We start from the raw sequence: 27,065 nt of genomic DNA on the forward strand, positions 1-27,065 counted from the left end.
GAAACTTATTATTTTAAGCGTACTTCTAAGACGTAGTATCTGTAACTTCGAAGTACAGTATCCACACGGTGCGGTGACTGACAGCAAACATTAGATTCACCTGTGTAAAATTATAATTCTGCAACTAACTGCAATTGCAGGTTTCAAACAGAGATGGCGACAAAGAGGCAAAACTTACGGACTGCAGCTTTAACGCATCCTTGCTGAATAGATTCACTTCTTTGATAAAAATCTTACTAACCACAAACTTTTGAACAGTAGTGTATGTACATGGTTCTCTGACTGTGCGTGTCTGTGTTTGTATCTGTGTATACAGATAAAATATTCATGTGCATGTGTGTCTCACCTCTGAATGCCCTGAAAAGTACTGCTTGCCATGTCTACGATGCCCCCCGTAGGTCTGGCCACCACTCCAACCAGGCCTTTCCCAATGCCCTTGAAGAAGCCTGCAGCCCCCTCTTTCTTTGCTCCTAAACCCATGATAGATTATTAAATGACATACAGTATTACATTCTAGTCCAGGTTCTGCTGTGAGTGGTTGCCATTATATATGTATTTTGTGTATTTTCAATTAAATTAAAATTAATTAAAATATTTTTGCCATAACTGAATACAAAAACAGATCGAATCCATTTAAGTGAGTGATGCATCAGTAGTAAACTACCATACCTTCCACCGGTTTTGTTACAATTCCTGTTACTCCACCAACCACTCCCTGAAGGAGAACAGGGACATGAGAAAGGTCAATTCATGCTATACACAATGAAACTTTGTTATATAATGCATAATATAGATAGGGAAATGCTTGGATGTTTTTTTGGATGCATTTTTATTTGTGTCAGGAACTTCAGTACCTTGAAAAAACCCATTCCTCCTTTAGCCAGACTTTCTCCAAAGTCCTTAGTGGGTCTGTTCATTTCCTCCCTCCGTTTCTGCTGATACTCTTTGTCCATAGTGATCGCAGCCAAGCCTTTACCTACAGAGCCTGTTATACGGGACACTACGCCAGCTGCACCCCCTAGGAAGATAATGTAGAAACAAAACATGCATGTGCAGTAAGGATCCTCTGTGAGTATATGTTGGTTTGAGAGAGAAAAGCAGGAAAAGCAGGGAGCCTTACCCACTGTGTGGCCCAGTAAACTTCGAACACCGATAACAAGACCTTCTGCAAACTCCTCAGGTCCTTGAACAGCCCCCTACACACACAAACAGCACAAATGTTACCAATCTAAGCTGACCACACAAATCATAACTTGACATTATAAATATCAGTTCCCACTAGACATAATACAACATTGCATGCATTACAATGGTGATTGAAATAAATATTCCTCAAATGGTTTTATATTTGATATACACTTTTTTTATATGGGTGTGCTGATCTAGGTTATTCAAACCTGTACTTATATCTGGCATTTAAAAGAGAACACTCTCATTTGTACTGAATTAAATGATGAGGACTGAATGTATAGATAAATGAACAGCATTTGTCAGACCTGTATGGGCTCATAGAAGAAAGCCTCCACTCCTTCCGATAAGCCTCGGATCAGGCCAAATGGATTTCCAAGAACATCCAGACCCAAAACCAACACGTACATCTGCGTCAAGAACTACGAGGAGAGAAAAAGACTCTTTTTTCAGATACAATGATTTAAAGTGAAAATGTAAGCGTGTTGGAGAGTGTTTGCTCATGTAACGACCTCTGACATTGTATGAGTGTATATTTAGATCACCCACTTGTTCAGTGTAGTGTCTGATCACCGCCCACATCAGTTTCTCTCGCCGGTAGAACTGATATTTCACCTCAAAGTAAGCCAGTCTGAAAAAAAACAGCGAGACAAAAAGACATCAGTGCATTTGTATTTTCAAAGAAGCATGTGAGTCAGTATTAGAGTGCATGCACATCTGAAAGCCTTACTTGAAAATCAGATCATCTACATCAGTGAGTGTGGCACCAATGCTTTTGAGCAGGAGGTTAACAGACTGGATGGCCACCATTTCACCCTCCTCAGACTCATCTCCACTGGAGCCCAGAGACAGACTCAGATGCAGCTATACAAACACACATACACAGATGCTTAGGTCAAACATAAATAATTACATGACATAGTTTGATGCATCTACCCATCAAGGAATTCTATCAATCATTCCTCATTATTAAATGATTTATATCCTGGTAGACAAGTAAGTGTTTGAGATTCAGTTTAGTCTTTCATATGACAGTACAGCCAAGCACGTCATTAACCCTGGAAAACATTGCAAAAAGGTTGCCGCTGGTAGATCCTGTTTTGCTCATTAAATGGTTAAAAATGGACAGAGTTTTTGAAAGTAATGAAATGAAATGAATTTAAATGAAACTTTTTACTACCGTTCAAAAGATCGGGGTCAGTAAATTCCTTTTAAAAGAAATTAATACTTTTTATTCAGCAAGGATGCATTAAATTGATTAAAAGTGAAGGTAAAGATATTTAAGATGCCCATTTCAAATAAATCCTGTTCTTTTGAACTGTCTAGTTATCAAGGAATCCTGAAAAAAAATTATCACAGTATCCAAGAAATATTACGAAAAACAACTATTTACAAAACTGATAATAATACGAAATGTTTCTAGAGCAGCAAATCAGCATATTAGAATGATTTCTGAAGGGTCATGTGACACTGAAGACTGTTGTAATGATGCTGAAAATTCAGCTTTGTCATCACAGGAATAAATTATATTTTCAAAATATTTCACAATATTACTGTTTTACTGTATATTAGGTAAATAAATGCAGCCTTGGTAAGCATAAGAGAAAAACTGTATCGACCCCAAACTTTTGAACAGTAGTGTGTTACTGTCCAATCATGCTGCAGCATGTTAAAGACTGAAATTAGGGAGGTCTTATTTAAAATGTTGGTGACAAGTGACCTTGAAGAGAACATGTGCTGTGTTTTGAAGTGGACTGTGGTGCTGATTCATTACTTTAATAGGGGAGATGTGGAAATGCTCAAAGAAGCTCAGGCCCGAGGTGTCTGTCATGGAGCTCTCCATCAGCTGAGCCTGCAGCGCCTCCAGATCCTTCTCTATCAGCTTATTCTGAAGCACAGAGAAACACATAGTGACATCTCCAGCCCCCTCTTAATTCACATTTCATAAAGCCACACATGATTGAAACAAAAACAGCCAGAGGAAGTGTTTACCACTGTGATCATTATGGATTCATTTCATTAGTAACATTATGTGACAGTATGTGAACACCTGTCAGAGGATGCAGTAGTTACCTTCTTATTACTATCCTGGGAGTCGGTGGCTGGGGTAAACAGGTTGAGGATTGCCCCCAAGAAACCCTGATCGATCTTCACTGCCATCTCCTGCACTAATGCCATAAAGTATCTACAGAAAAACAAACACTCACAGTCAAAGGTTTGGATCTACTCATTCTTTCTACTTAATTTAAAAATAATAATAAAATGATCAAAACTGAAATAACACATGGAATTATGGTAATTATGTAGTGACAAAAACTTTTTTTTTTATTATTATTTAAAGCTGCAGTTCGTAAGTTTTGCCTCTTTGTCGCCAGCTCTGTTTGAAACCTGCAATTGCAGTTGTTTGCGGAATTATCATCTTTATGTGGGTTGTGCATCAGCACGGCTCCTCAGCGCAAATGAATCTAACGTTTTGAGGAGAATGTTTGTCGTCAGTCACCGCACCAGTGGATACTGTACGTCGGAAAGACAGATTGTAGTCTTGGAAGTATGACCAAAATAAGAATTTTTACTGGAAAATGTCATCTGAACCAGTAAGTAACAAATCTGCCACTTCTGTTCTGACCAACTGAGAAAAAAAAAAAAAAAAAGCGTTACAATAAATTGCACTGCCAATGGTGATTATCACATCAAACCGTGCAAATTATTATTATTGTTATACTTTGTTCTCAAATTGTTAATGTTAACAACATCAGCATTGCGTGAATACGTGTATTTAGTGTGTATTAGCGTTACCTGTAGGTTTCAATTTCTGTACAGTCTAATCTCTAACGTTAATTTGTCATACCATACAGTCCGCCATCAAAATGATAAGTGAGAAAAGGCTATAAATGAACATCACCTGCAGCATCCTCACTGATATAGCTTACTAGCTGGGACTCATTCTTTATGTAAACAGATGTGTCATATTGACGTAAAGACGAAACGCTGCATGCTCGAATTTCCAGAGGAAACCTACCAGTACCAATTTTATAATAAAACATTATTACCAGCTTACCGTTGTGAATCAGGCTAAGGTAAGGAGATAGTTTTGAACACTGGCTGGTTATGTACTTGCTCAAAAATTGATTTTGGACAGTTTTTAACCAAAAAAAGTTATGGACTGCAGCTTTAAATTTTAGTTTTGTTAAAAAAAAAATATACACTACCATTCAAAAATTTGGGGTCGGTAAGATATTTCAATGATGATCAGAAAATTCAAAAGAGCAGCATTTACTTGATTTTTTTTCTAACAATGTACTGTAAAAGTCTTTATTGTCATTTTTGATCTATTTAATGTCTTCTTGCTAAATAAAAGTATTAATTTCTTACTAACCCTAAACTTTTGATCAGTAGTGTATATTTGTCTACAAAACTAATTTAAGTTAATCATAAGCCTTTAGATGATTTTTTTTAAGATCAAGATAATTCATTTGATTTGAATTAGTACATGTGAGACTGTGACACATAAAGGGAAAAAACGTAATCAGTGTGCCATCACTTACTTAAACTGCATGACTTGGCTGTGCTCATTAAACCTTGTGATGATGCTCACATCAATAAACGGCTTTGGCTCTAAAGATAAAAGGGATATGGTGTGTTCATGTCCACTCACTCTAAATGTGCACTCAGAAGTGTATTAGCTTAGACGAAGCATTCATATGCTAGCTGGTGTTTGTACCTGAGTCTTGAACAATAGATTTTGGAAGAGGAACAGGATGAAACACAGTAGGAAATATAGCTCCCGGCAGCTGATTATCCACCTGGAACAAATAAATTGTGCACATAATAACTGAACGACTGCCAAAAAAGACGGAAGTGTGATATTCAACAAGTAGATAGTGTGTGGGTGTTACCTGTAGCCAATAGAGCTGTGCACGTAGACTCCTCTGGTGAGGCGACTGTTTCAACTCAATACAAATGCCAGGCAGGAAGTTTCTCCTGATAGCGCAGGAAAATGGCTGTCTCATCAACATGGGCAATCTTCCAAAGTTCACCTGTTTTAATAAAGACAAAAAAAGAATACTATAACGTCTAAGCAACATAAATTATCTTATTAATCAAACTTTTCCTGGTAAAGTCCTTTATCACCTCTAGGCCAGTTTCTAGTCTAGTCCAGCCTGGTTCACTCTTGCTGCTGATATGGTTCTGGTAGGCTTTCTCCAACAGTCCAATGTTCTTGTGGTTAAAGGACTTCCAGCGGTTCTTTGGTCTCATCTCCCAAACCACACCAGAACTTAAAAACACAATTTAATCATCATCAAAAATTAACTTGACAGTCAAGTGGCATTTATGTTCCCCTTTAAAAGAAGAATTAGAAATTATTAGTGTTACAACAACACTACTGGATGTTAGATGTGGGTTTATTTACCTGGTGATGCCAACATATGCAATCTCCTGCCTGATGTCATTGTTGATGAGTGACAGGCCCAGGTTCTGTAATGAGATGTTGACTTCCTGCTGGAACTGCTCCAGCTCCTCCGCCTGCCGTGCTTTTGTTACTATGCCGACATCCTCAGTGAAGATCAGCACCCGCTGTCGGCCGTCCAGGAAAGACACCCAGTGAATCTGAACTAAGCTGCTATAAGCAAACTGCCCACACTCGTCCTAAAGAAAATACCACGAGATTGACATGAGCAGCAACATAAGACGATCAGTAGATTCATTGACCCAGAATCCCTCTCTAACCTTGACAAGGTCCAGTTCTCCACTGTGGTCTTGACAGCTCCAGCAAAGCTTCCTCACCCCTGCTGGATCATCCCATGCAAAACGCTGAGCTTCACCTGGTCTCAGTGCCCAAGACTCCTCACAGCCTCTGCATAAGCACACAGACACATATTCACACACTCCAAAACACTCAATAAGAGAATACAGATGTAAAAAAAAAGTACTGGTACTTTGGAACGACAGTCGAAAAATAGAGCACTTATGCACAGCTCATAGCTACGCCGGTTAATCAATGAAGCTGTCTACACTGCACAATAAATCTCTTTACATCGTGTCTACACTTTGTTTGTTAAAACGAGGCTATTCACAAACTCAGAACTGAACAAAAACTCCAGCGTTTTGAGCGGTGAGTGGATTCTGACTAACTTAAACACCTCTGATTGGCCATTGCTTTCAGGAAATCAACAGATATGTCTTTGATTGGCTACATTGCTCAGCACTGCAAAAGCATGTTGTAAATAGAAACATTCGCAGGCATTTTTTTTACTTCGTTATATATTAAATTATTATATTTAATTAGACATTTTTACATGTATTAACAAAATTATTATTTTTATTAATAGTAAATGGCGGCCCCCCAAGGGCCACAGACTGAAAACCACAAAGTAAAAACAGTAATACTGTGAAATATTATTGCAATTTATCAAGTGTTTTTTAATTCAATATATTTTAAAAACAGTTGAGCTGCTTCTTAAGGATTCTTTAATATATAGAAAGTTCATTTATTTATATTTTTTGTAACTGTCTTTTTATTCAATTTAATGCATCCTTGCTTAATAAAATGATTAATTTCTTTTTCTTTTTTTTTTCTTTTTTTTTTTAAATCGTATGGACCACAAACTTTTAAATGGTAATTTATTTTATTTGTTTAGATTCATATGTTTTGTTTGAAATTTGTTTATTTTGTCTTTATTTTATTTCTGACTTAATAATTCAATTAAAACAACAGAATTTAGTCTTCAAGTATTCCTCAATTAAGTAAACATTGCTCTTAAGTAGTTATTTATATTAATAATTAAAACAGTGTTTTCAATAGCAATTAGTTTTTGTTGTGGTATTGCAATTACTGAAGATATTTGTAAAATTATGGTATTGGTCTTATTGACTACTTAAACCTGGGTATTGTGACAACTCTAGTTTCCACAAAAGACTATTAGTTCATCATAGTCTCTCTCATCAGACTTTTCAATCATCTGTCATATGAAATAAAACACTGAAGCGGTGCCAACCTCTGTCTGAAGTTGACAGTGGCTGCAGGTGTGTGGTTCACAACCAAAGCAGGTGCAGCTCCATCATAGTAATCAGTGAAGCTGATGACAGTGGAGTGGTCTGAGATATTCACATCCACTATCACGCCACCAAACTGATGGAAAAGAAGATTAGAATTAAGTGAATTAAATCAATATGGTTTAATAAAGTATATTTATCATCATGTTTACATCCAGAGCATGTTCACCTGATCCATGCGCAGCAGAGTTCCGCTGTCCTGCTTGCTGAAGAAGAACGATTTGGAGCTAGATTCAGATCCCACAACTCGTGCACACAGCTTCCCTGTTGTGGACTCAGGCCAAAAAGGCAAACACTGTAACACACACAATTGTACAGTCAACACACATACAGTACAGTGTGTGCATACTGCTGCCTTTGATAAAAGATTAATTCAGCTCTGACCTCAGTGGAGGAGATGTAGTGCCACTTGTTGCTGAAACCATTGTTATTTTGCACCTCTCCAACCTCCAGCTCAAACGAAGACTTATTGACCAGCGTGTAGAAGGGACTCATGGTAACAATTCGTGTCAAATTAAAGCTGCTCATCTGGATGCTGACCCCAACCTGGTACATCAAATGAGATTTTCCATACTGTAAATTATAATGTTGTCATGTCTAAATTTATATGTACAGTAGCACTTAAAAAGATGCTACTAAATTTGTATTTTTAATTTATTTAGACAAAATAGTATAGATTTTTTTATTATCGGGCATCTCTAATTAGTCATAACCATGAAAACGTAAAGAGAAATCCATCATGAAACATGAAAAGTAGAGATGGACAAATATTTAAATTCTGTGCAATACTGATAAGACTATAATTAAAATCACCATGAAATCAAAATTCACAATTCTTATTTTTTATGTAATATTTCAGTGTTTACTATAAATTTTAGATTTATTCGTGCACATCATTTTTTCTTTTAAATTCACGTGCTGCAACTGAAAAAAACATCATCAGTGTGACAACACACATGCTGCAAATGCTTACAATGCAACCAAATACAGAAACGCACTGCAAATACTCACAATGCAACCAAATACAGAAACACACTGCAAATACTCACAACGCAACCAAATACAGAAACGAGCTGCAAATACTCACAACACAACCAAATACAGAAACGCACTGCAAATACTCACAATGCAACCAAATACAGAAACACGCTGCAAATACAACACAACCAAATACAGAAACGCACTGCAAATACTCACAATGCAACCAAATACAGAAACACACTGCAAATACTCACAACGCAACCAAATACAGAAACGAGCTGCAAATACTCACAACACAACCAAATACAGAAACGCACTGCAAATACTCACAATGCAACCAAATACAGAAACACGCTGCAAATACAACACAACCAAATACAGAAACGCACTGCAAATACTCACAATGCAACCAAATACAGAAACGCGCTGCAAATACTCACAATGCAACCAAATACAGAAACACGCTGCAAATACTCACAACGCAACCAAATACATAAATGTGCTGCAATTACTCACAATGTAACCAAATACAAAAACGCGCTGCAAATACTCACAATGCAACCAAATACAGAAACAAGCTGCAAATACTCACAATGCAACCAAATACAGAAACACACTGCAAATACTCACAACACAACCACATACAGAAACAAGCTGCAAATACAACGCAACCAAATACATAAATGTGCTGCAATTACTCACAATGTAACCAAATACAAAAACGCGCTGCAAATACTCACAATGCAACCAAATACAGAAACAAGCTGCAAATACTCACAATGCAACCAAATACAGAAACACACTGCAAATACTCACAACACAACCACATACAGAAACAAGCTGCAAATACAACGCAACCAAATACATAAATGTGCTGCAATTACTCACAATGTAACCAAATACAAAAACGCGCTGCAAATACTCACAATGCAACCAAATACAGAAACACGCTGAAAATACTCACAATGCAACCAAATACAGAAACACGCTGCAAACACTCACAACGCAACCAAATACAGAACCGCTGCAAATACTCACAATGCAACCAAATACAAAAACGCACTGCAAATACTCACAATGCAACCAAATACTGAAACGCGCTGCAAATACTCACAATGCAACCAAATACAGAAACGCGCTGCAAATACTCACAATGCAACCAAATACAGAAACACGCTGAAAACACTCACAATGCAACCAAATACAGAAACACGCTGCAAATACTCACAATGCAACCAAATACAGAAACAGGCAGCAAATAAAATGCAACCAAATACAGAAACATGCTGCAAATACTCACAATGCAACCAAATACAGAAACGTGCTGCAAATACTCACAATGCAACCAAATACAGAAACGTGCTGCAAATAGCACAGACCACAATGGAAATGTTTCAAGGGGACACCAACAAGTGACAAACCAGGCTGGGACATGCTTATTGTTCAATGTCTACTCATCAGTGGTGCTGACTTGAAAGGTGAGGGTTTTTTTGTTTGTTTATTTTAACATCCTGATGCATTGTGAGTATTTGCAGTGTGTTTCTGTATTTGGTTGCGTTGTAAGTATTTGCAGTGTGTTTCTGTATTTGGTTGCATTGTGAGCATTTGTACCACATGTGTTGTCAAACTGATGAACAAGTTTTTTCTATTTGCATGTGTTTTCTTCAGTTAGGGTTAGATCTCTCGCCCACCGTACCTCCCTTGCAGCGTCATCTCTTCTCTTCTCTGATGATGTGTTTACTGGCGTAAAGGCGGGACAACCCGTCACTCACATTAAATCACAGTAATAGCAAACCACAATGATCCAATGATTTAATCAATTCCAGATGGACAAAACCAAGTCCCGCCCTACATTTTTTTCTCGTTCAAGAAGCTATTTCACTCAGATATACGTCACAATAGGGAAGAAAATACGATAACAACTTATGTTTCATGCTGACTTTATATGTTCAAAGCATTTACTGTACCAGGTAGTCCCCGGCTTTGTCTGGACAGCGCACACATCCATAGCTGCCGACAGTGTCCAGTGAGAAGCCATCGGACCACGAGCTGGTGGACACACAGAGTTGCAACTGAAAGGAAGAGCAGCATGTAAATTTAGAAAGGAATATCAGAACATTTTGGACAAAATCTACAGGTAAAACATGGTTTTCTGAACATTACAGCCCAAGCATATCAAGTTTAAGGTTCATGTTGGCATTCATGATTTGATTATTTTAGATATTCAGGTTATATAGCTTTACGGATTTATTAACGCAGCCAAAGAGCCCAATCCAACCTTATTCTTGCTGAAGAGATTCTTCTTTTTGAAGGAGAACAGAATGACATCTCTGAAATCGGATGGGTGTTTCACACAGGTATCCTCGGCACGATACTGAAGCACGCGGGACGTCTTATTGATGATCCAGTACGGACTATAAATGGAGAGGACAATTTTGCTGTTCACGTGAGACACATGCACACCGACATCCACGGTCAGTCCCTCTGTAGTGTCGCAAGTGAAGCAGATGGACAGGAACTCAGGCATGTCTCTACTAATCCTCATACGCCCAGTCCAGTTGCGACCTTGGTACTTGATCAAAACAAGTTCCATTATTTCACCGCTAACATTCGAATTCAGCACATCCGCCGCACTGCCCTCCTGAAGCTCGTAGAAGTCAGCAGAACCCTAGGAGTTGTGATGAGGTTTTAATAAATGACTGCTGGCTAATATTAAATAGATAATAAATTATACTAATTTTAATATGAACATGTCATACACAAAGTTTGGGGTCAGTAAGATTTTTTTAAATTATGTTTTTATTCAGCAAGGACAAAAGATTTCAAATAAATACTGTTCTTTTGAGCTTTCTATTTATCAAAGAATCCTGAAAAAATGGTTACTACGGTTTTCACAAAAAATATTAAGCAGCACAACTGTTTTCAACATTGATAGTATTAGCAAATGTTTCATGAACACCAAATCAGCATATTAGAATGATTTCTGAAGGATTGTGTGACACTGAAAACTAGAGTAATGATGCTGAAAATTCAGTAATAATATTTCACAATATGAATGTATTTTTGATGTAAGTCTTGGTGAGCATGAGAACTCTTACTGACCACAAACTTTTGAATGGTAGTGTATGTCAAATGGGTTGTAGCATTTGTGTATTGAAAGTGCAATATTCCTCACCTCCAGCAGGTAGCGTATTGAGTAAGGTAGCAGGTTTTTGACAGTGACAGGTGGGTGCAGGTGGATGACATAAGCAGGGTCCCAGTCCCCTTCTCCGTGGCTGGCGATGTGGCTGAGGTCATCAGGCACGGCCAGCGTGTTCACCACCAATGGTAGGAAGCTGCTGTCAATGGCGGGGCACTGCAGCACTGCTTGAACCTCTGAGCTCACGTGCACCTGTTCCTTCCATGCGATGCATGTGGACGAAGCGCGATACAGATCTTCTAAAGGACCAACAGGCAGCAAGAACAGCTGACTCCTGATGGAATACATATAGCATAGAAAGTTACAACATAAAGCACAAAAAATTACAGGAAATTTATTTTACAGTATAGCGCAGGAGTGTCAAACACACCATCTGCAAGGTAAAAAAAAAAAAAAAAAAAAGATTAAATTATGCAACAACAAAAAAAAGTTTGAGATCATAATTTCGTTTAATATATTCTATTTTGAGCTACAGTGGGATAGGGTTGCAGAACTACATAATATGTGGTCTTTGACCTTTTTAGGTCTTTTTTTTTAGCTTTGTATTAATTATCACTTTGAAATAATTAAATAATTAAATCTAAAGTCATCCAGAGCAGTATGTGGCTTCTATTTTTTCTTGTCAAAAATGTAGTTTGATTAATATTGTGTAATTGGTGATTTTATATGTAAATGTAATCTTAAGCCCCCCCTAGGGCATTGAAATTAGCAACCTGCAAGTGTTTCAGTTTAGATTAGTTGATTTGAAATTAGTTCATAAAGAAGCATAAAGTTGATTCTAGACTATTATTGTGCATAAACTCTGCATGAGTACACCAAGGTTTAAAAACAGTATGTTTGACAATATATAGTGATTGAATTGTAAATATGCATGATATGTAGTCAAAGATCTTCTTTACAGTTGCCACTCAAGATATTTAACTCATATGAATGCAAAACGCACTCTAGACAAAGTAGGCAATTACACTTTTCAGTCCATACCTGTAAGCTTCTAGGGGAACATGACACTCCTTCTCAGGCTCAGCAACCCCTACATTCACCATCACTCCAAGTTCAGAAGAGTACTTCAGGATGGCAAAAGGCACTGAGAAATGGTTCTTTATCTGTTAACACATAAGTAACATACAGTTGTTAAAGTACAAAAAAAATCAAATGGCACTGTGATTTTAGCAAGGTTATTTTCATGAATGATTATTTCTTTATTCAGACAGGTGGACAGATGTGCGCTCTCTGCAGGTAAAGAGAGCAGACGAACCTGTAGGGGGGACCGTACTGTGATGACCTTGTTGCCCTCGCTGGCATCGATCTGAAGCAGTACAGACACAGCTTCCATTTGCATGGGTCCTCTGACATTATACAGTCTGCGGCCAGGCTTTCCCAATGGGATATTTGAAATCTCACTGTAACCTGAAGGAACTACACAGAGGACATTTAAGATTAGGATTAGGTATTGTATAATAGAATTTAAAAATTGTATAATATAATTGTAACTGTATTATGCATATTGTATGAGACCAAAAGAGAGAGAGAGAGAGAGAGAGAGAGAGAGAAAAAAAAACAGCAGATAGTACATAGTAGTTAAGGCCACCTAATATAAAGTGGGACCCAGCATTTTTGGACATCATCGACATGCCCAAAAATGCTATCTAGGTAAGCAGCTTACTAGGTTTTAAGGCAGAACCTAAGGCATTTGTACAGTTTACGAGGTGTATACTGTATCTGCCATGTTACTGACCTATGCTGAGATTGAATAAGCAGCTTTCCTGCCTCTGCAGGGCAGACAGTCGTGATGAACGCTCAAAGGATGAATGGTCTAAATCCACACTTTTATCCACAGCCAATTCGTGCAGTTTACCCGGTGAGGATGAGCCAACCAAACGCAGGTTAGCGCTGTGCTGAACAATGACAGGAATGCCTAATGCATTGCGAATGTTGAACGGGGATTTCTCCTTGAGAGATCGGTCAAAAGTGGAGGCTGTGCTCTCGGAGAATGCCTGACAAGAGAGAAATGAATGAACAAATTTCATTTTTATATGTACAGCATACACTACTGTTCAAAAGTTTGGGGTTGGTAAGATTTTCTTTGTTTGTTTCTGAAAGAAGTCTTTTATGCTCACCAAGGATGCATTTATTTAACAAACATACAGTAACACACAGTAATATTGTGAAATATTAATACATTTTAAAATAACTGTTTTCTATTTTAATCTATTTAAAATGTAATTTATTCCTGCTGAATTTTCAGCAGCCATTACTCCAGTCTTTAGTGTCACATGATCCTTCAGAAATCATTCTAATATGCTGATTTGGTTCTCAAGAAACATTTTTTTATTATCAATGTTGAAAACAGATGGGCTACTTAATATTTTTGTGGAAACCATGATACTTTTTTCAGGATTCTTACTTGGATGAATGAAAAGTTCAAAAGAACAGCATGTATTTTAAATGGAAATCATTTGAAACATTATAAAGGAATTTAATGTCACTTTTTGTTTACCTTAGCCAGGTTGTTGAAGACACTGAGGCAGCACTTGGACACTGTGATGTTCATGGTGTCTTTGGAACATATGGTGATGGCTGTGCGAGGTTCTGGCAATATAATAAAATCCTCCCCAGGAACTGGACTTTTATCTCGAACAGGGTTATTCTTCATCTACACACAGAAATACACAAATAATCAATAACCTGCAAGATATTTGACAGGGTGGCAATCTGGATTTATGTTTATACGCAGAAGTGAAAAAAGAAGCACAATTCTACTTACGTTTAATTGGAGCTTCCACCTCTGTTTCCCGTTGTTCACTCTCTCAAGCAGTGGCTCCCATACTGCATGAGTCTCGTTGAAGTAATTCACCTCCAGCGTCATATCAGCAGAGACACTGAGCAATGATGACCAGTTCTGAGCAGTACCGGTGAACGATGATTCTGCAAGCAGCAAGGGAACAGTCCGATGCCCCAAGCCTGACTCCAACGTGACCTGCACCACCTTCACGCTCATCCTAAAACTCTCTCCGTCCTTACTGCTGTCCATATCCTTAAAGCTCTCAGTGACCTCAGAGGCCATATCCACACCAAGGAACCAATAGTTTGCATTAGCAACTTTTATCAAAGACCAGAGACTGTTCAGGTCATCGGACGTCTGCTGTGATGGTTCTTCTTTAGGTTTGGGTGCCATGGCCGCGGTGATGGTAATGACAGTGTTAAGAATAATAGGAGAGATCTGAGATAGCAAGACGGAGAAAAAGCATGTTAGCTCAACACAGATTAGCAAATATTCAAATGAAATGTAATGAAAACATAAGATGTTTGCATAATACTGTATACATTTACACAGAAAAAAAACTTAGTCCGGATAAACTTGACATACAGCAAAACTAAAGGTGCAGTCTTTTGCAGTTTAGGGAGCCAATACACTAGCATTCAAAAGTTTGGGTCAGTAAGATTTTTTTTTTTAAAGGAAATTAATACTTTTATTCAGCAAGGATGCATTAAATTGATTAAAAGACATTTCCTTTGTTACAAAAGATTTCTAATTCAAATACTGGAAATTGAATTCTTTTGAATCAAAGAAACCCGAGAAAAGAAAAAAAAAAAAGTATCACAGTTTCCACAAAAATGATAAACAGCAGAAATGTTTTTAACACTGATAAAAAGAAATATTTCTTAAGCTACAAATCAGCATATCAGAATGATTTCTGAAGGATCATGTGACACTGATTACTGGAGTAATGGCTTCTGAAAATTCAGCTTTGCCATCACAGGAATATATTACATTTTAAAATGTATTAAAATAGAAAACAGTTATTTTAAATTGTAATAATATTTCACAATATTACTGTTTTTACTGTATTTTTGATCAAATAAATGGAGCCTTGGTAAGAGCCTTTCGAAAACATTTTAAAAAGTCTTACCAACCTCAAACTTTTGAATGTTAGTGCATATGTTCCTCTAATTATTTCACAAGATATTAATAAGGCAAACAGATAACACCCACTTTCACTACGACCTCCTCTACAGTTATCGAACCAGTTAATGGGGCATTGGCTGGCATTTTGGTCTCAAGTTCAACAGAGCATGGTCTCAGCACCTGCAGTAAAAACAAATTCATAGTTTCCAAAACATTATAGAGACAACTGCAGACATAAAACTTTATTCCTGTAGTAAAAAATAGAGTTAAAATAGAAAAACATTAGTAGGAATCAGTACACATACGGTGGTCACGGCTTTGTCACCCTCCGCCCTGATGAAGGGGCAGGCGAGCACTTTGAGGCTTTTGACTTGGGCCTTCATGACCTGGCCAGCTTCTTCAGACAGCAGGTTAAAATCACACTGGAATGAGGCTACCAGTGCTGGAGCATCGGCCTTCATCAGATTAGCCACAAACACAACCTCTGGGTCCACCACAACTGCTCGCAGTTTTGTTCTCGGAGCTGGGGCTGATGATAGATAAAATATTAAATAAACAAAAACAAAAATTACTTCTGAAAGTTCTCATACTTTCCGAACAATGAATTTCAATTAATTTTCCATGATTTTCCCAGTCGTTTATGAATCAAATACTTTTTTTTTTAATTTATAGACCTTACTCGCTAGTATTTCTAGCCAAAAAATACTTTATAACTGATCAGAAAAAATTTATATTATTGACTATAGCTATTTTCATGACAATAAAGATTTTATTAATTTCCATGACTTTTCCAGGTCTGGAAATCACACTTAAAATTCCCTGACATTTCTTGGTTTTCCAGGACTGTGAGAGACAATATTTTTGCAGTTCTGTTTGATGCTGCTGGTGGCACAAAAATGACAAACTTAACCTTTACAACTCCAATTACAGGTTTAGACTTCAACAAGAAGTTGTTTACAGTATAAATCTATAATACACTGGCTACTCTCAACATCATACATTTGACATGCAACAACTCATTTTTTCAGCAGTGGCATTCACACCTGCTTTAGGTTCATACTGGATTTTGGGTTCTGAGACGTATTTGAGCGGCAGCTGATTGGGGTTGTCTTGCCGTGTAGGCGAACTTGTAGGCAGGGCTTGCACAAAAAAGTCAGCAACAGCCAACAGGAACTCCACGCTAGCACACAGATAGAGCCTCTGCAGCACAGCGACCACAGAGCGCTCATCCACACTCTGAGAGTATTTCACATCAATCATGGGCTCTGTTGTCTCCTCATCACGCCTTCCCAGCATCCTATAGGGAAAAATAATATTGAGTGAACAAACCAGAGGGATGAGGCCTAGAAACAGGAATGGTGAAATGCTTTCTGTACAGAATCTCAAATGCTCTCTGTCAATCATTTTAAGTAATGTCATATTGAATCTTTTTTTTAGTTGTAATTAAAAGTGTTAAAATCAAGAAAAATTTATGTAAACAACTTTTTTTAATATTTAATTTTTTTTAAACAAGAAGCCTCTTATGCTCACCAAGGCTAGATTTATTTGATCAAAATACAGTAAAACAGTAATATTGTGAAATATTATTAACTGTTTTCTATTTTAATACGTATATTTTAAAATGTAATTTATTCATGTGATGGCAAAGCTCAATGTTTAGTAGCCATTACTCCAGCCTACGGTGTCACATGATCTTTTCAAAAACATAAAAAAATATTTTGACTGGTAGTGTATATATTGTAATATATAAATAATATATATATATAAAAAATTGTTTTTTTTTCTAATGTTTGTTATCGTATTAGGTTTTATAATGCGTAAATCACCTGGATGTAACTCTTTGAATGCCAATCCTCCTGTCATCCAGCGTGCATGTGGTGAGGATGGTGGAGACCTCCATGTTGCCATTACTAAACATATTGCCTGAAGTCTTCATTTTACACAGCATAAATTCACCTAAACACAACTGCTCCTGATGTACAGAGGGCTAGAGAAAGAAAGATAGAAAGAGAGAGAGTGATAAAATGCTCACTTTCTTTATCAATGGACTGTAACTGTAAAAAAAAAACACCAGTGTTCACCATTTGTAGGCTTAATAATACACACCTGTATAGGGTCGTTACTGTAGAGCGTGAGGCCAAGCGACTCAACATTAAAGCTGAATTTGACAGTCTCCAGAAGCTCTGTCTCCGTCAATTTACTTTCAGGCTGCTTCTCCACAAGAATTTCAGAGCCTACGCAAAACACAAGAAACAAGGCCACCCGTTGAGTTCTTCGCTAGAAGCTAGATCATTATACGAAACATCTGTGTAACCGTGTTCTCTCACCAGTGGCTGTACGTGCTCTGACAAGCACAGTCTCTTGTTTGAGGGCTGCCTCTGAGCCAATCAGTGTGTCAGATTGAAGGCTGCTCGCTTCACCGATGTTCTCCATCAAAATCCGCAGCAGGACAGTCAGGTCATCTTGACACAGAGCCACCTGGAACGTGAGAATCTTGATTAATATCTTAATATTATATTAATTATAACCAGATTCCAGAATATATGGAAACTAAAACTGCTAAAACTGTAATAAATAGTTTATAAAAATAGTAATTTCCACAGATAGACTGTGACATTAGATCCATTTAAAGTCTGCAAGAAATGACAATGTATTTTTTATATACTAAATGTATTTTTACATTTTCTAATTGCATGTTATGCAAGTATGAACGATTCACCCATGCAAAAATGTTTACACCTTTTTTCTTTTCTTTTTTTGATCTGGTCATTTTTAACCCCTTAGCAAGCCTGTAAAATTTGCCTAAAATGCCTAAAAAAGCATACCCAAAGTAAACTGCATGCTGTTCTTGAACCATTTGGTGCATATGCATGGTTTTGGTCTCTTTTGAAAAGGTATATGTACCGCGGGCGGTACAGTGAAACTTACAGACTTCTCTCTGGTGATGCATGCCAGAATTTTTAAATAAACTGGTCAAAAAAATTATAATTCACACTCACTCACTCACTCACTCACTCTCAATAAATGAATATATATATATATATATATATATATATATATATACACACACACACACACACACACACACACACACAGGTGTATCTCAATAAATTAGAATATCATGAAAAAGTTATTTTTTTCTGTAATTGAATTCAAAAAGTAAAACTTAAATATATTCTAGATTTATTAGACATAAAGTAAAGTATTTCTAGACTTTTTTGTTTTCATTTTGATGATTACAGCTTGCTGCTCATCAAAATAAAATAAAAAAAATCAGTATCTCAAATTATTAGAATATTTAATTTCAAGTTCTATTAAATTATCATTCTCAGGTCAGTAATCCCAACAGCAGTCATGGGGAAGTTTGCTGACTTGACAGTTGTCCAGAAGACGATCATCAAGACCCTCTACAATGAGGGTAAGCCACAGAGGGTCACTGCTGAAAGAGCTGGCTGTTCACAGAGTGCTGTGCTAAAGCATATTCATGGAAAGTTGACTGGAAGGAAAAAGTGTGGTAGGAAAAGGTGTACAAGTGAAAGGAATGACCGCAGGCTTGAGAAGATTGTCAGGCGAAGCCGATTTAAGAACTTAGGAGAGCTTCAAAAGGAGTGGACTGAAGCTGGAGTCAGTGCATCAAGAGCCACCGCACACAGACATCTTCAGGAAATGGGCTACAACTGTCACATTCCACGTACCAAGCCACTTCTGAACCAAAGACAACGTCAGAAGCGTCTTACCTGGGCTAAGGAGAAAAAGAACTGGACTGTTGCTCAGTGGTCCAAAGTCCTCTTTTCAGATGAAAGTAAATTTTGCATTTCATTTGGAAATCAAGGTCCCAGAGTCTGGAGGAAGAGTGGAGAGGCACAGAAACCATGTTGCTTGAAGTCCAGTTTGAAGTTTCAACAGTCAGTGATGATTTGGGCTGCCATGTCTTCTGCTGGTGTTGGTCCACTGTGTTTTCTGAAGTCCACAGTCAACGCAGCCATCTACCAGGAAATTTTAGAGCACTTCATGCTTCCTTCTGCTGACAAGCTTTATGGAGATGCTGATTTAATTTTCCAGCAGGATTTGGCACCTGCACACACTGCCAAAGGTACCAAAAGCTGGTTCAATGACCATGGTGTTACTGTGCTTGACTGGCCATCAAACTCACCAGACCTGAACCCCATAGAGAATCTATGGGGTATTGTTAAGAGGAAGATGAGAGACACCAGACCCAACAATGCAGATGACCTGAAGGCCCCTATCAAAGCAACCGGGGTTTCCATTACACCTGAGCAGTGCCACAGGCTGATTGCCTCCATGCCACGCCACATTGATGCAGTAATTCATGCAAAAGGAGGCCCAACCAAGTATTAAGTGCATAGAAATGAACATACTTTTCAGAAGCCTGACATTTCTGTTTAAAATATCCTTTTTTTTATTGATCTTATGAAGTATTCTAATTTATTAAAATAGTGAATTGGTGGGTTTTTGTTAAATGTGAGCCAAAATCATCACAATTAAAAGAACCAAAGACTTAAAGTACTTCAGTCTGTGTGCATTGAATTTATTTAATACATGAGTTCCACAATTTGAGTTGAATTTCTGAAATAAATTAACTTTTCCACGACATTCTAATTTATTGAGATGCACCGCATATATATGTATAAAATTCTCTGCTACTTCCGTTATGTTGCAACTTTAAAAAGCAGAGAATACATTCTGGCATCATACATCCAGTAAGTGAACAGACCTTCATGGGCTTCAGATCTCCATCCACCTCTATGGCAGCCATCTTCTGGTACCATGATGCCGCCAGGTTACGTTTAACAGACAGAACCAGGTTGGCTGGCTCCAACAGTTTTGAACAAGGCTGATTTGAGTCCTGCTCCATGGAAATTCTGAGGATATCGAACAAAAGGATGTACAAGTGGAAACATATAGAGTTGTATAATGGACAACTAGAATGCTGGCTTTAAAAATTCATGAAATGAAGTCTATTCAGTTAATTATCAGATTTGTAAATGGACATATGCTGCATATTATTATACTTTGAAAAGTAAGTCTGAGAATCCTAGATAAGCTTCATGGCAGTGGGCTACCTGGACAGTTTTAGCTGAGTGAGCTCAATATCCATATTATCTATGACAGCAGGCAGCGGACAACCTTCCACTGGGAGCAGAGAGAAGCTGTTTCCCACAGTAATGAGACCCAGGTCCGCCTCCACAGCATTATGGGATGTGGAGGACTGAGGGATTATGATAAGGGGGGCCTTCAGTCTAATGTTCATAGCAAGTCTGAAGCTCTTCTGAGCAAAATCCCTGACACTGGAAGCTGCTTTCTCTGCGGCCTGAGCCGTGGCGGCACTGAGAGCCTCTTTCGCTGCCTGGAAGTTATTACTGAAATTCTATAGAGAGAGAAAGTAAAGGTAAGTTAGTGTGCTTGAATCAGCAGAGAGGCCATGTGTGCAATTCAAACTCACCAGCAGCGACATGACGAATTTGTGAAGGTAGACCACTTGAATACAGCCCACGTTGAGTTTCACTTTGCCATCAACCTTTGAAGTATCTGTATACCCAGCCCCCTCAGTGGCTTTGGGTGTTAGACTCATGCTGAAGCTGAACACCTCATCACCTACGATAGAGATGGCCTAGAGAACCATAAATAACCAAAAACATATTACAGATATTGCAGTTCACTTTACTTTAATTCACTTCAATTGTACTTTGTTTATATAAAATCTGTGAGATGTACTGTCTGGCTAACTTGCCTTCTTGTGAATTGTTTTAGGATCTACATTGATGATGACGAAGTCACGCAGACGTGTGGACATGTGGGTCTGAGTTCCTTGCATTTTTAGAGAACCATCCAAACCTACAGGAGGAGCAGATTTATAATCAATCAGGTTTAGAATAACCAAGAAATATATAAGCAGATGATACACAGAGAAAAAAAATAAACAGTTTGCTTTAACATAACAAATTTAAGAATTATTGCTAAAAAAAAAACTATAAAATAATTCAACATGCTTAGAACATTTTCTGGCAAAATACTAATGCATAATATTGTAGTTGCAATAATGATGATGTACTAAAAGCTTACATTTTAAAGCCTGTATTCATTTATTATTGCTTTGCAGTAGCAGTAATGTAGTAACTTATACCAATATATAGCATATGAAGGTTTTTAAAATTCAAAAAGGAAATGGATTCAAACCTTGAATCTTGATGTCTGCCATATTGCTCTTCTGGTCACACACCAACACATTAAATGCACCAAGCTGCATATTCACCATCAGGTCAATGATGTCACCATCAGAGGGAGAGCTCAGTGCAGCTGAGACAAAAACAATTCTTCATTACTTCATTCTTAAAATGTGTTAAAGAATTCAGTGTTTGTCAGTTTCGGAGTCTGTTTACTGGATTTAGCTGAGGTAGTTCTCATGTCGTCACTCTTTTTGCTTTCTCTCTCAGGTGAGGGCAGACTGCTGGTGGACAGGGCAGCAGACAGGAAGTCCATAGTAGAGAGGAGAGCCTCAGTGTGCAACATTAAGTCTAGGGAGGAGAATACCACCTAAAGACACAAAGGCCTGTTAAACCCTCAATATCCAAAACTTTATATTATTTTATATTATTTACAGAGGCTTACATTCATCTTCTGCTCAGTATTCTGGTAGACGCTAGCAAAGTTGGGCCCATTTCGATCAGCCTACAAAGACAGGAATCAAACAATTTTAAGTTTTCTCCATTCATGCGTCCTGGAAGCTCTCAACGCCCGCTACTTGTTTGTCTTCCATAATGAAGATTTCTACTGTAATTCATTAGTAAATAATCCAATCAATATTGAAAGATCAATTAGCACTGTTTCTGGAAATATTACATAGCCATCTATACATTTACACATCTATGCATGTAATCAGAACTTGATTATTATGTATTTACCTCTGGACTTTGAACAGCATACTCAAGAGTGACAGTCTCAATTCAGAGAAATGGCCATCAGGAGTTAAAATAAGAGGCACTCCAAAAACACTAAAGAGTGTAAAGGCTAATCACTGGATCTAATTGTCCAGATGCTTTGATCAAGCTATAAATTCATGTGCTGACCTTAAAGGGGGGGTATTATGCTATTTCATGCATTCTGACTTATTTGCACTTTTAAAGAGTTTGATTCTCATGCTAAACATGGCCAAAGTTTCAAAACACGAGTTTGGCGTATGACGGAGTATTTCTGTGCCAAAAATACTCCAAATCCTCACAAACTTCAGGCTTTTTTTTCTAGTATGGGCCTGAGTGACGTAAACGGGGGCGGAATTCCTCATATGGGCACTTCTCCCGGAAGAGCGCGCACGCACACAGACCAAAGAGAGCAAGAGCACGCCCATCAACGCGCATTCGGCTTTACGGAAGTCGTCAGCAGCGCTGCACAGGTCACAGGACTTCACAAAATCAACAATGTCACCAAAGAAGTGTGTTTTTGGTTGTGAGGGAAAGATAACCTTGCTTCCCAAAGAACCCAGCGTTAAGTGAAGCTAAGAGTTTTGTTCTCACGCATTACATTGATGTACTCTCGATCTTTGTCATTAAAATAACCATAGAAACTGATAGTTGCAGTTGCAGTTGCATGTTTTTATTGGTTAAAATGAATGGAGAATATCTCGTGTTTTTCCGTGGCAGTTCGAGCCCTCGGGATCGGCGCTTATGGTTTCATAAACAAAGCCCAGTTCTACACTGGATTTACAGATCATTTGAAACGGAAAGATGGAGCGGTCACAGCGGTAATGATCCCCGTCATGAGTCGGAACCGCAGGTGGTGAGTAAAATTGCTTCAAATGTGTTTTGTTGGCAGTAGGCGCCTAAGTGCATATAATGTAAACAATATGAATGTAGTGAATTCATAAATTCATTATTCATCATTCACTATACGCTATATTCATTATAGTGATTCAGAAGTTATCCATGGATAACGCGATGGTGTATTGCGTGTGTTTAAATACATTTGTTTAGCAGACCATTGATAGCTTACAGCCGATCTCTACACAAAAGCTGCACGTGCTTGTGACAGCTCGTCACTCTATCTCTGCTCACTCGGCTGTTTTCGGAAAGACTCGGTACAGCGTACCTATCTTTTATAAGTATGATAAAACTAAAGACTTTTCGGCGATATGAAGGATGCTATACTACTCTATAGGTACTTAAGATTAACATGAGATTGGCAGAAACTGTGTGTGATCACATTTTGTATCAGAAAGAAAGCTACCTTAAAATATTTGACTTCAAAGAGATCTGCTCCAACCTCTGCTGAGGAACTGATTATACAGAGCGGCTCTCCATTTGAATCTGCAAAAATAAAAAATAAAAATAAAAAAAAAAATAATTTATATTATATATATAAAATGTGTTTATAGGTTCACAAATATAAATCAATTTGGTAACACTTTATAATATGTATACAGTAATAAAGTAATTACAAATCATTTCCAAACTATTAGTTTATAATTAATTCATAGTAGTCTCTACAATATATTATTTGTATAAATAAATAGCCTGTTAATATATTAATAGGCTATATACAAATAGTAAGTTCTTCATTCATTGTCATTGTAATTAGCCAAATTATTATTGGTTTAATTAATTCATATGTAAAGAGATAGATAATGTTTTTTATGCTTTGTTAACAACTTATTAACTGTAATTAGTTCTCACTTTAGATCACGGTCACAGAAAATGGGAAAATGTCATTAGTTAAGTGCTTTAAACCAACCTTTATTAGACATTAATTGTATTAGTACATTAGTATTAAGTAGTATTATTAAGTGTTCCTTAAGAAAAGAATTATGTATATATATAGTTTTCTGTGATGGGTAGGTTTAAGGGTAGAGTTAGTGTATAGGGATAGAATATACAGTGTGCACAGAATAAAAACCATTACGCCTATAGAGAGTTCTTATAAACAACATATGCCAACATGTGTATGTGTGTGTGTGTGTGTGTGTGTGTGTGTGTGTGTGTGTGTGTGTGTGTGTGTTGCGTAATGTATTTGTAAACATTTAAGGAACACTGAATATGAATGCAATTAATGTTTAATAAAGGTTGGTTTAAAGCACTTAATTAATGACATTTTACCATTTTCCATGACCTAATCTAATGTTAATTACAGTGACAATGAATGAAGAATGAAGATTTGTATATACAGTACCCTATTAATATATTAACTATGTAGAGACTACAATATATTAACTATGAATTAACTATAAACTTTTAGTTTGATAATGATTTGTTAAAGAAGTACTTTATTACTGTATACTTATTATAAAGTGTTACCATTAATTCTACTAATTTATGGAATTGTGTTGCTCTGCACTGTGAGGTTTTTAAACCAAGATCTACAAACCAGGGAACTCTAGGCACTTCATGGAGATGGTTTTGATGTATGTTGTGGCCTCCATGTCATATTTTCGAACTCTGGTATCTATTCCAAGCTGAGCTACATGGAGAACCAAAAAGGGACACTCTTTCCCATTTTTTGACTTTTTCAACTTCAGCATAACCTACAAGAATGGGAAGATACAGGATTCTCAGAAGATAAAAAGATACCTAGTCAACAAATCTGAAATTATGATTGTATGACAACTGAAAATAAGAACTTAAGTGAGCTTAATCACCTCCTTGATTTCAAAATTGAGCAGCACATTGACAATATTCTCAGTAAAAGCACCATTGGTCAATGCAGGTTGACTCCCTGTTCCCAAAGGAAGTTTTTCTATTAATCCTTCATCTACAACAGCTTCCTCTGTGGAGGAAAATAGAGTAAAATGAAGCCCTCAAAGACAAACTTTACTCTCTGAAGTTTAGTGACAGATTAAACCTTTAGCAGAAGTTTTTGTTCCCTCCACTGCAGCAGTCCTGCTTCCTTCACCAATGTTCTCTGCTAGGATTCTCATGAGGACCCCAAAATCCTCCTGGCCAAGAGCCATCTACAGATGCCAGAAAAATACTAATCTTTAGTATTTGGATCTCAATCATCTTTCGGTCCCATTTTAGAGTTTAGATTAAACACTTTCACTTTTGAAACGTCACAAGAAACTCACGTTCATTGACATAAGTACTCCTTTGACCTCCACACCAGGAATTTTGTTGTACCAGGTGGCAGCCAAATTACGCTTGACTAAAAGCTCTAGATTTATGGGCTCGAGAATTTCAATATCTAGATGAGCAGCATCATGCTTCAGAACAGTCCTAGAGAAAGAAGATCAAATATATAAGACTGAGAAAGTTAGGAGCTATCTCTAAATCATCTGAATCAAACATCAAACAGGCCCAGAAGATCAGTGTTGTTATTGTTAAACTAAAACTATTAACTTTTTTTTTTATTTTTTTTTATTGAAATAAAAGCTGATAAACCATATAAATATGAATGAAAAAGTATTAGTAATACTATAGTAAATACTAAGAGTTTGTTAATAATACTAAAATAATACTGCCACTGAGAAGACAGTTTTGACAGAAAATAATGACCTGAATATGATGCACTATTCTTTGATTATAACTTGATTGTAAAATCTGTTTCAAATCACATAAATGAATTTTGAAGATCTCCAGCTTTCTTTGTTACCTAGATAGTTTGAGCTGCGTAAGTTTTACGTCCATGGTCTCCAAAACTGCAGGCAATGGGAAGCCCTCAGATGCCAGCAGTGAGAAGCTGTTTCCCACAGTAATGAGACCCAGGTCAACCACAAATGCATTATAGGATGTGGAGGACTGAGGGATTATGATAAGGGGGGCCTTCAGTCTGATGTCCATGGCAAGTCTGAAGCTCTTCTGAGCAAAATCCCTCACACTGGAAGCTGCTTTCTCTGCAGCCTGAGCCGTGGCGGCACTGAGAGCCTCTTTTGCTGTCTGGAAGTTATCCACAAACATCTATGGAAGACAACCAACAGTTAGTTACAGCTTAGTGTGACTTGACATGGCAGTTCAGTAGAAGTGAGAGAAGGTTTTAATGTTTTAACATCTTGGGATCCATAGTAGGGAAAATTCATGCATGGATGTTCTTGTATTTTAAAACGCCTGAAAGCCAAATTTACAACAAAAAGTTGCAAATTCAACAGGGGTGGAAAAAGCAGTGCTGGTGTGAAACAGTTTTTTTTTGTGAGATAAAGTAGTAAAGTTGATGATTTTATTGTCTGGGTATGGTAGGTGAGCTGTTTCTATTAAGCATGTAGAAAATGAAAGTTAGAACCAGTAAAATCAAGGCATCCATATCGTGCGAAATTCCATCTCAAATTTCAGTGATTTTTGCTATAGTATGTAGCATGAGATACAAGCACACATGCAATTCTACATTTTCGTGATCAAGTCATTTAAATACGCTGCGCCTTACTGCATGTAAAGAACACTACAGGGTGAATCTGCATAATTTAATGTCAAATTCTTTAACAATATCTCACAGTTAGAACAGGAATACCTCACAATTAGTGAATGCTCATATACTCAATTACAAAAAAAAAACCAAATATCCGCATTAAAGCTGCAGTATGTAATTTCTGTAACATTAGTGGGAGCAAACAGAATTATAATCGGTTACTGACTCAATACTGACTCAAGACATGGCATTTCTGACCTGTTTCCCAAAAAATGGAAAATGGCGGGATCCATAGTTTGAAAAAACACTTGGTAGGGATCCACTTGTTAGGGGGTACACAATTCTGTTTGATGCCACTAGTGGTGCAGAAAGCACAGAAGACAAACCTCTCTT

The 27,065-nt window shown here is 37.3% G+C and overlaps 1 protein-coding gene across 8 annotated transcripts in view; it reads right to left on the reverse strand.

The window, feature by feature from the left end:
* The window catches only part of vps13c (vacuolar protein sorting 13 homolog C), a 62,566-nt gene that overhangs the window by 8,161 nt on the left and 27,340 nt on the right, over positions 1 to 27,065 (reverse strand). For all 8 annotated transcript variants that reach the window (XM_051901803.1, XM_051901799.1, XM_051901797.1 and 5 more), the window contains 45 exons: positions 25,926 to 26,230; positions 25,402 to 25,549; positions 25,179 to 25,287; positions 24,976 to 25,103; positions 24,705 to 24,861; positions 23,571 to 23,650; positions 21,960 to 22,019; positions 21,731 to 21,884; positions 21,528 to 21,647; positions 21,082 to 21,185; positions 20,794 to 20,961; positions 20,414 to 20,718; positions 20,065 to 20,212; positions 17,657 to 17,807; positions 17,436 to 17,563; positions 17,156 to 17,316; positions 16,373 to 16,626; positions 15,635 to 15,858; positions 15,417 to 15,509; positions 14,187 to 14,642; positions 13,920 to 14,075; positions 13,158 to 13,416; positions 12,678 to 12,838; positions 12,404 to 12,525; positions 11,399 to 11,696; positions 10,502 to 10,891; positions 10,191 to 10,295; positions 7,627 to 7,788; positions 7,412 to 7,537; positions 7,185 to 7,318; positions 5,917 to 6,043; positions 5,600 to 5,835; positions 5,320 to 5,464; positions 5,085 to 5,225; positions 4,910 to 4,991; positions 4,734 to 4,803; positions 3,262 to 3,373; positions 2,963 to 3,076; positions 1,919 to 2,052; positions 1,738 to 1,819; positions 1,497 to 1,610; positions 1,121 to 1,196; positions 855 to 1,018; positions 670 to 715; positions 347 to 470 (listed from right to left, as the gene is read on the reverse strand). In XM_051901803.1, the coding sequence (XP_051757763.1) occupies positions 347 to 470; positions 670 to 715; positions 855 to 1,018; positions 1,121 to 1,196; positions 1,497 to 1,610; positions 1,738 to 1,819; positions 1,919 to 2,052; positions 2,963 to 3,076; positions 3,262 to 3,373; positions 4,734 to 4,803; positions 4,910 to 4,991; positions 5,085 to 5,225; positions 5,320 to 5,464; positions 5,600 to 5,835; positions 5,917 to 6,043; positions 7,185 to 7,318; positions 7,412 to 7,537; positions 7,627 to 7,788; positions 10,191 to 10,295; positions 10,502 to 10,891; positions 11,399 to 11,696; positions 12,404 to 12,525; positions 12,678 to 12,838; positions 13,158 to 13,416; positions 13,920 to 14,075; positions 14,187 to 14,642; positions 15,417 to 15,509; positions 15,635 to 15,858; positions 16,373 to 16,626; positions 17,156 to 17,316; positions 17,436 to 17,563; positions 17,657 to 17,807; positions 20,065 to 20,212; positions 20,414 to 20,718; positions 20,794 to 20,961; positions 21,082 to 21,185; positions 21,528 to 21,647; positions 21,731 to 21,884; positions 21,960 to 22,019; positions 23,571 to 23,650; positions 24,705 to 24,861; positions 24,976 to 25,103; positions 25,179 to 25,287; positions 25,402 to 25,549; positions 25,926 to 26,230 (7,133 nt within the window). The remainder of the gene's footprint in view (positions 1 to 346; positions 471 to 669; positions 716 to 854; positions 1,019 to 1,120; positions 1,197 to 1,496; positions 1,611 to 1,737; positions 1,820 to 1,918; positions 2,053 to 2,962; positions 3,077 to 3,261; positions 3,374 to 4,733; positions 4,804 to 4,909; positions 4,992 to 5,084; positions 5,226 to 5,319; positions 5,465 to 5,599; positions 5,836 to 5,916; positions 6,044 to 7,184; positions 7,319 to 7,411; positions 7,538 to 7,626; positions 7,789 to 10,190; positions 10,296 to 10,501; positions 10,892 to 11,398; positions 11,697 to 12,403; positions 12,526 to 12,677; positions 12,839 to 13,157; positions 13,417 to 13,919; positions 14,076 to 14,186; positions 14,643 to 15,416; positions 15,510 to 15,634; positions 15,859 to 16,372; positions 16,627 to 17,155; positions 17,317 to 17,435; positions 17,564 to 17,656; positions 17,808 to 20,064; positions 20,213 to 20,413; positions 20,719 to 20,793; positions 20,962 to 21,081; positions 21,186 to 21,527; positions 21,648 to 21,730; positions 21,885 to 21,959; positions 22,020 to 23,570; positions 23,651 to 24,704; positions 24,862 to 24,975; positions 25,104 to 25,178; positions 25,288 to 25,401; positions 25,550 to 25,925; positions 26,231 to 27,065) is intronic.

The sequence above is a fragment of the Ctenopharyngodon idella genome, chromosome 7 (assembly GCF_019924925.1).
Source record: "Ctenopharyngodon idella isolate HZGC_01 chromosome 7, HZGC01, whole genome shotgun sequence".
NCBI classification, from domain to species: Eukaryota; Metazoa; Chordata; class Actinopteri; order Cypriniformes; family Xenocyprididae; genus Ctenopharyngodon; species Ctenopharyngodon idella.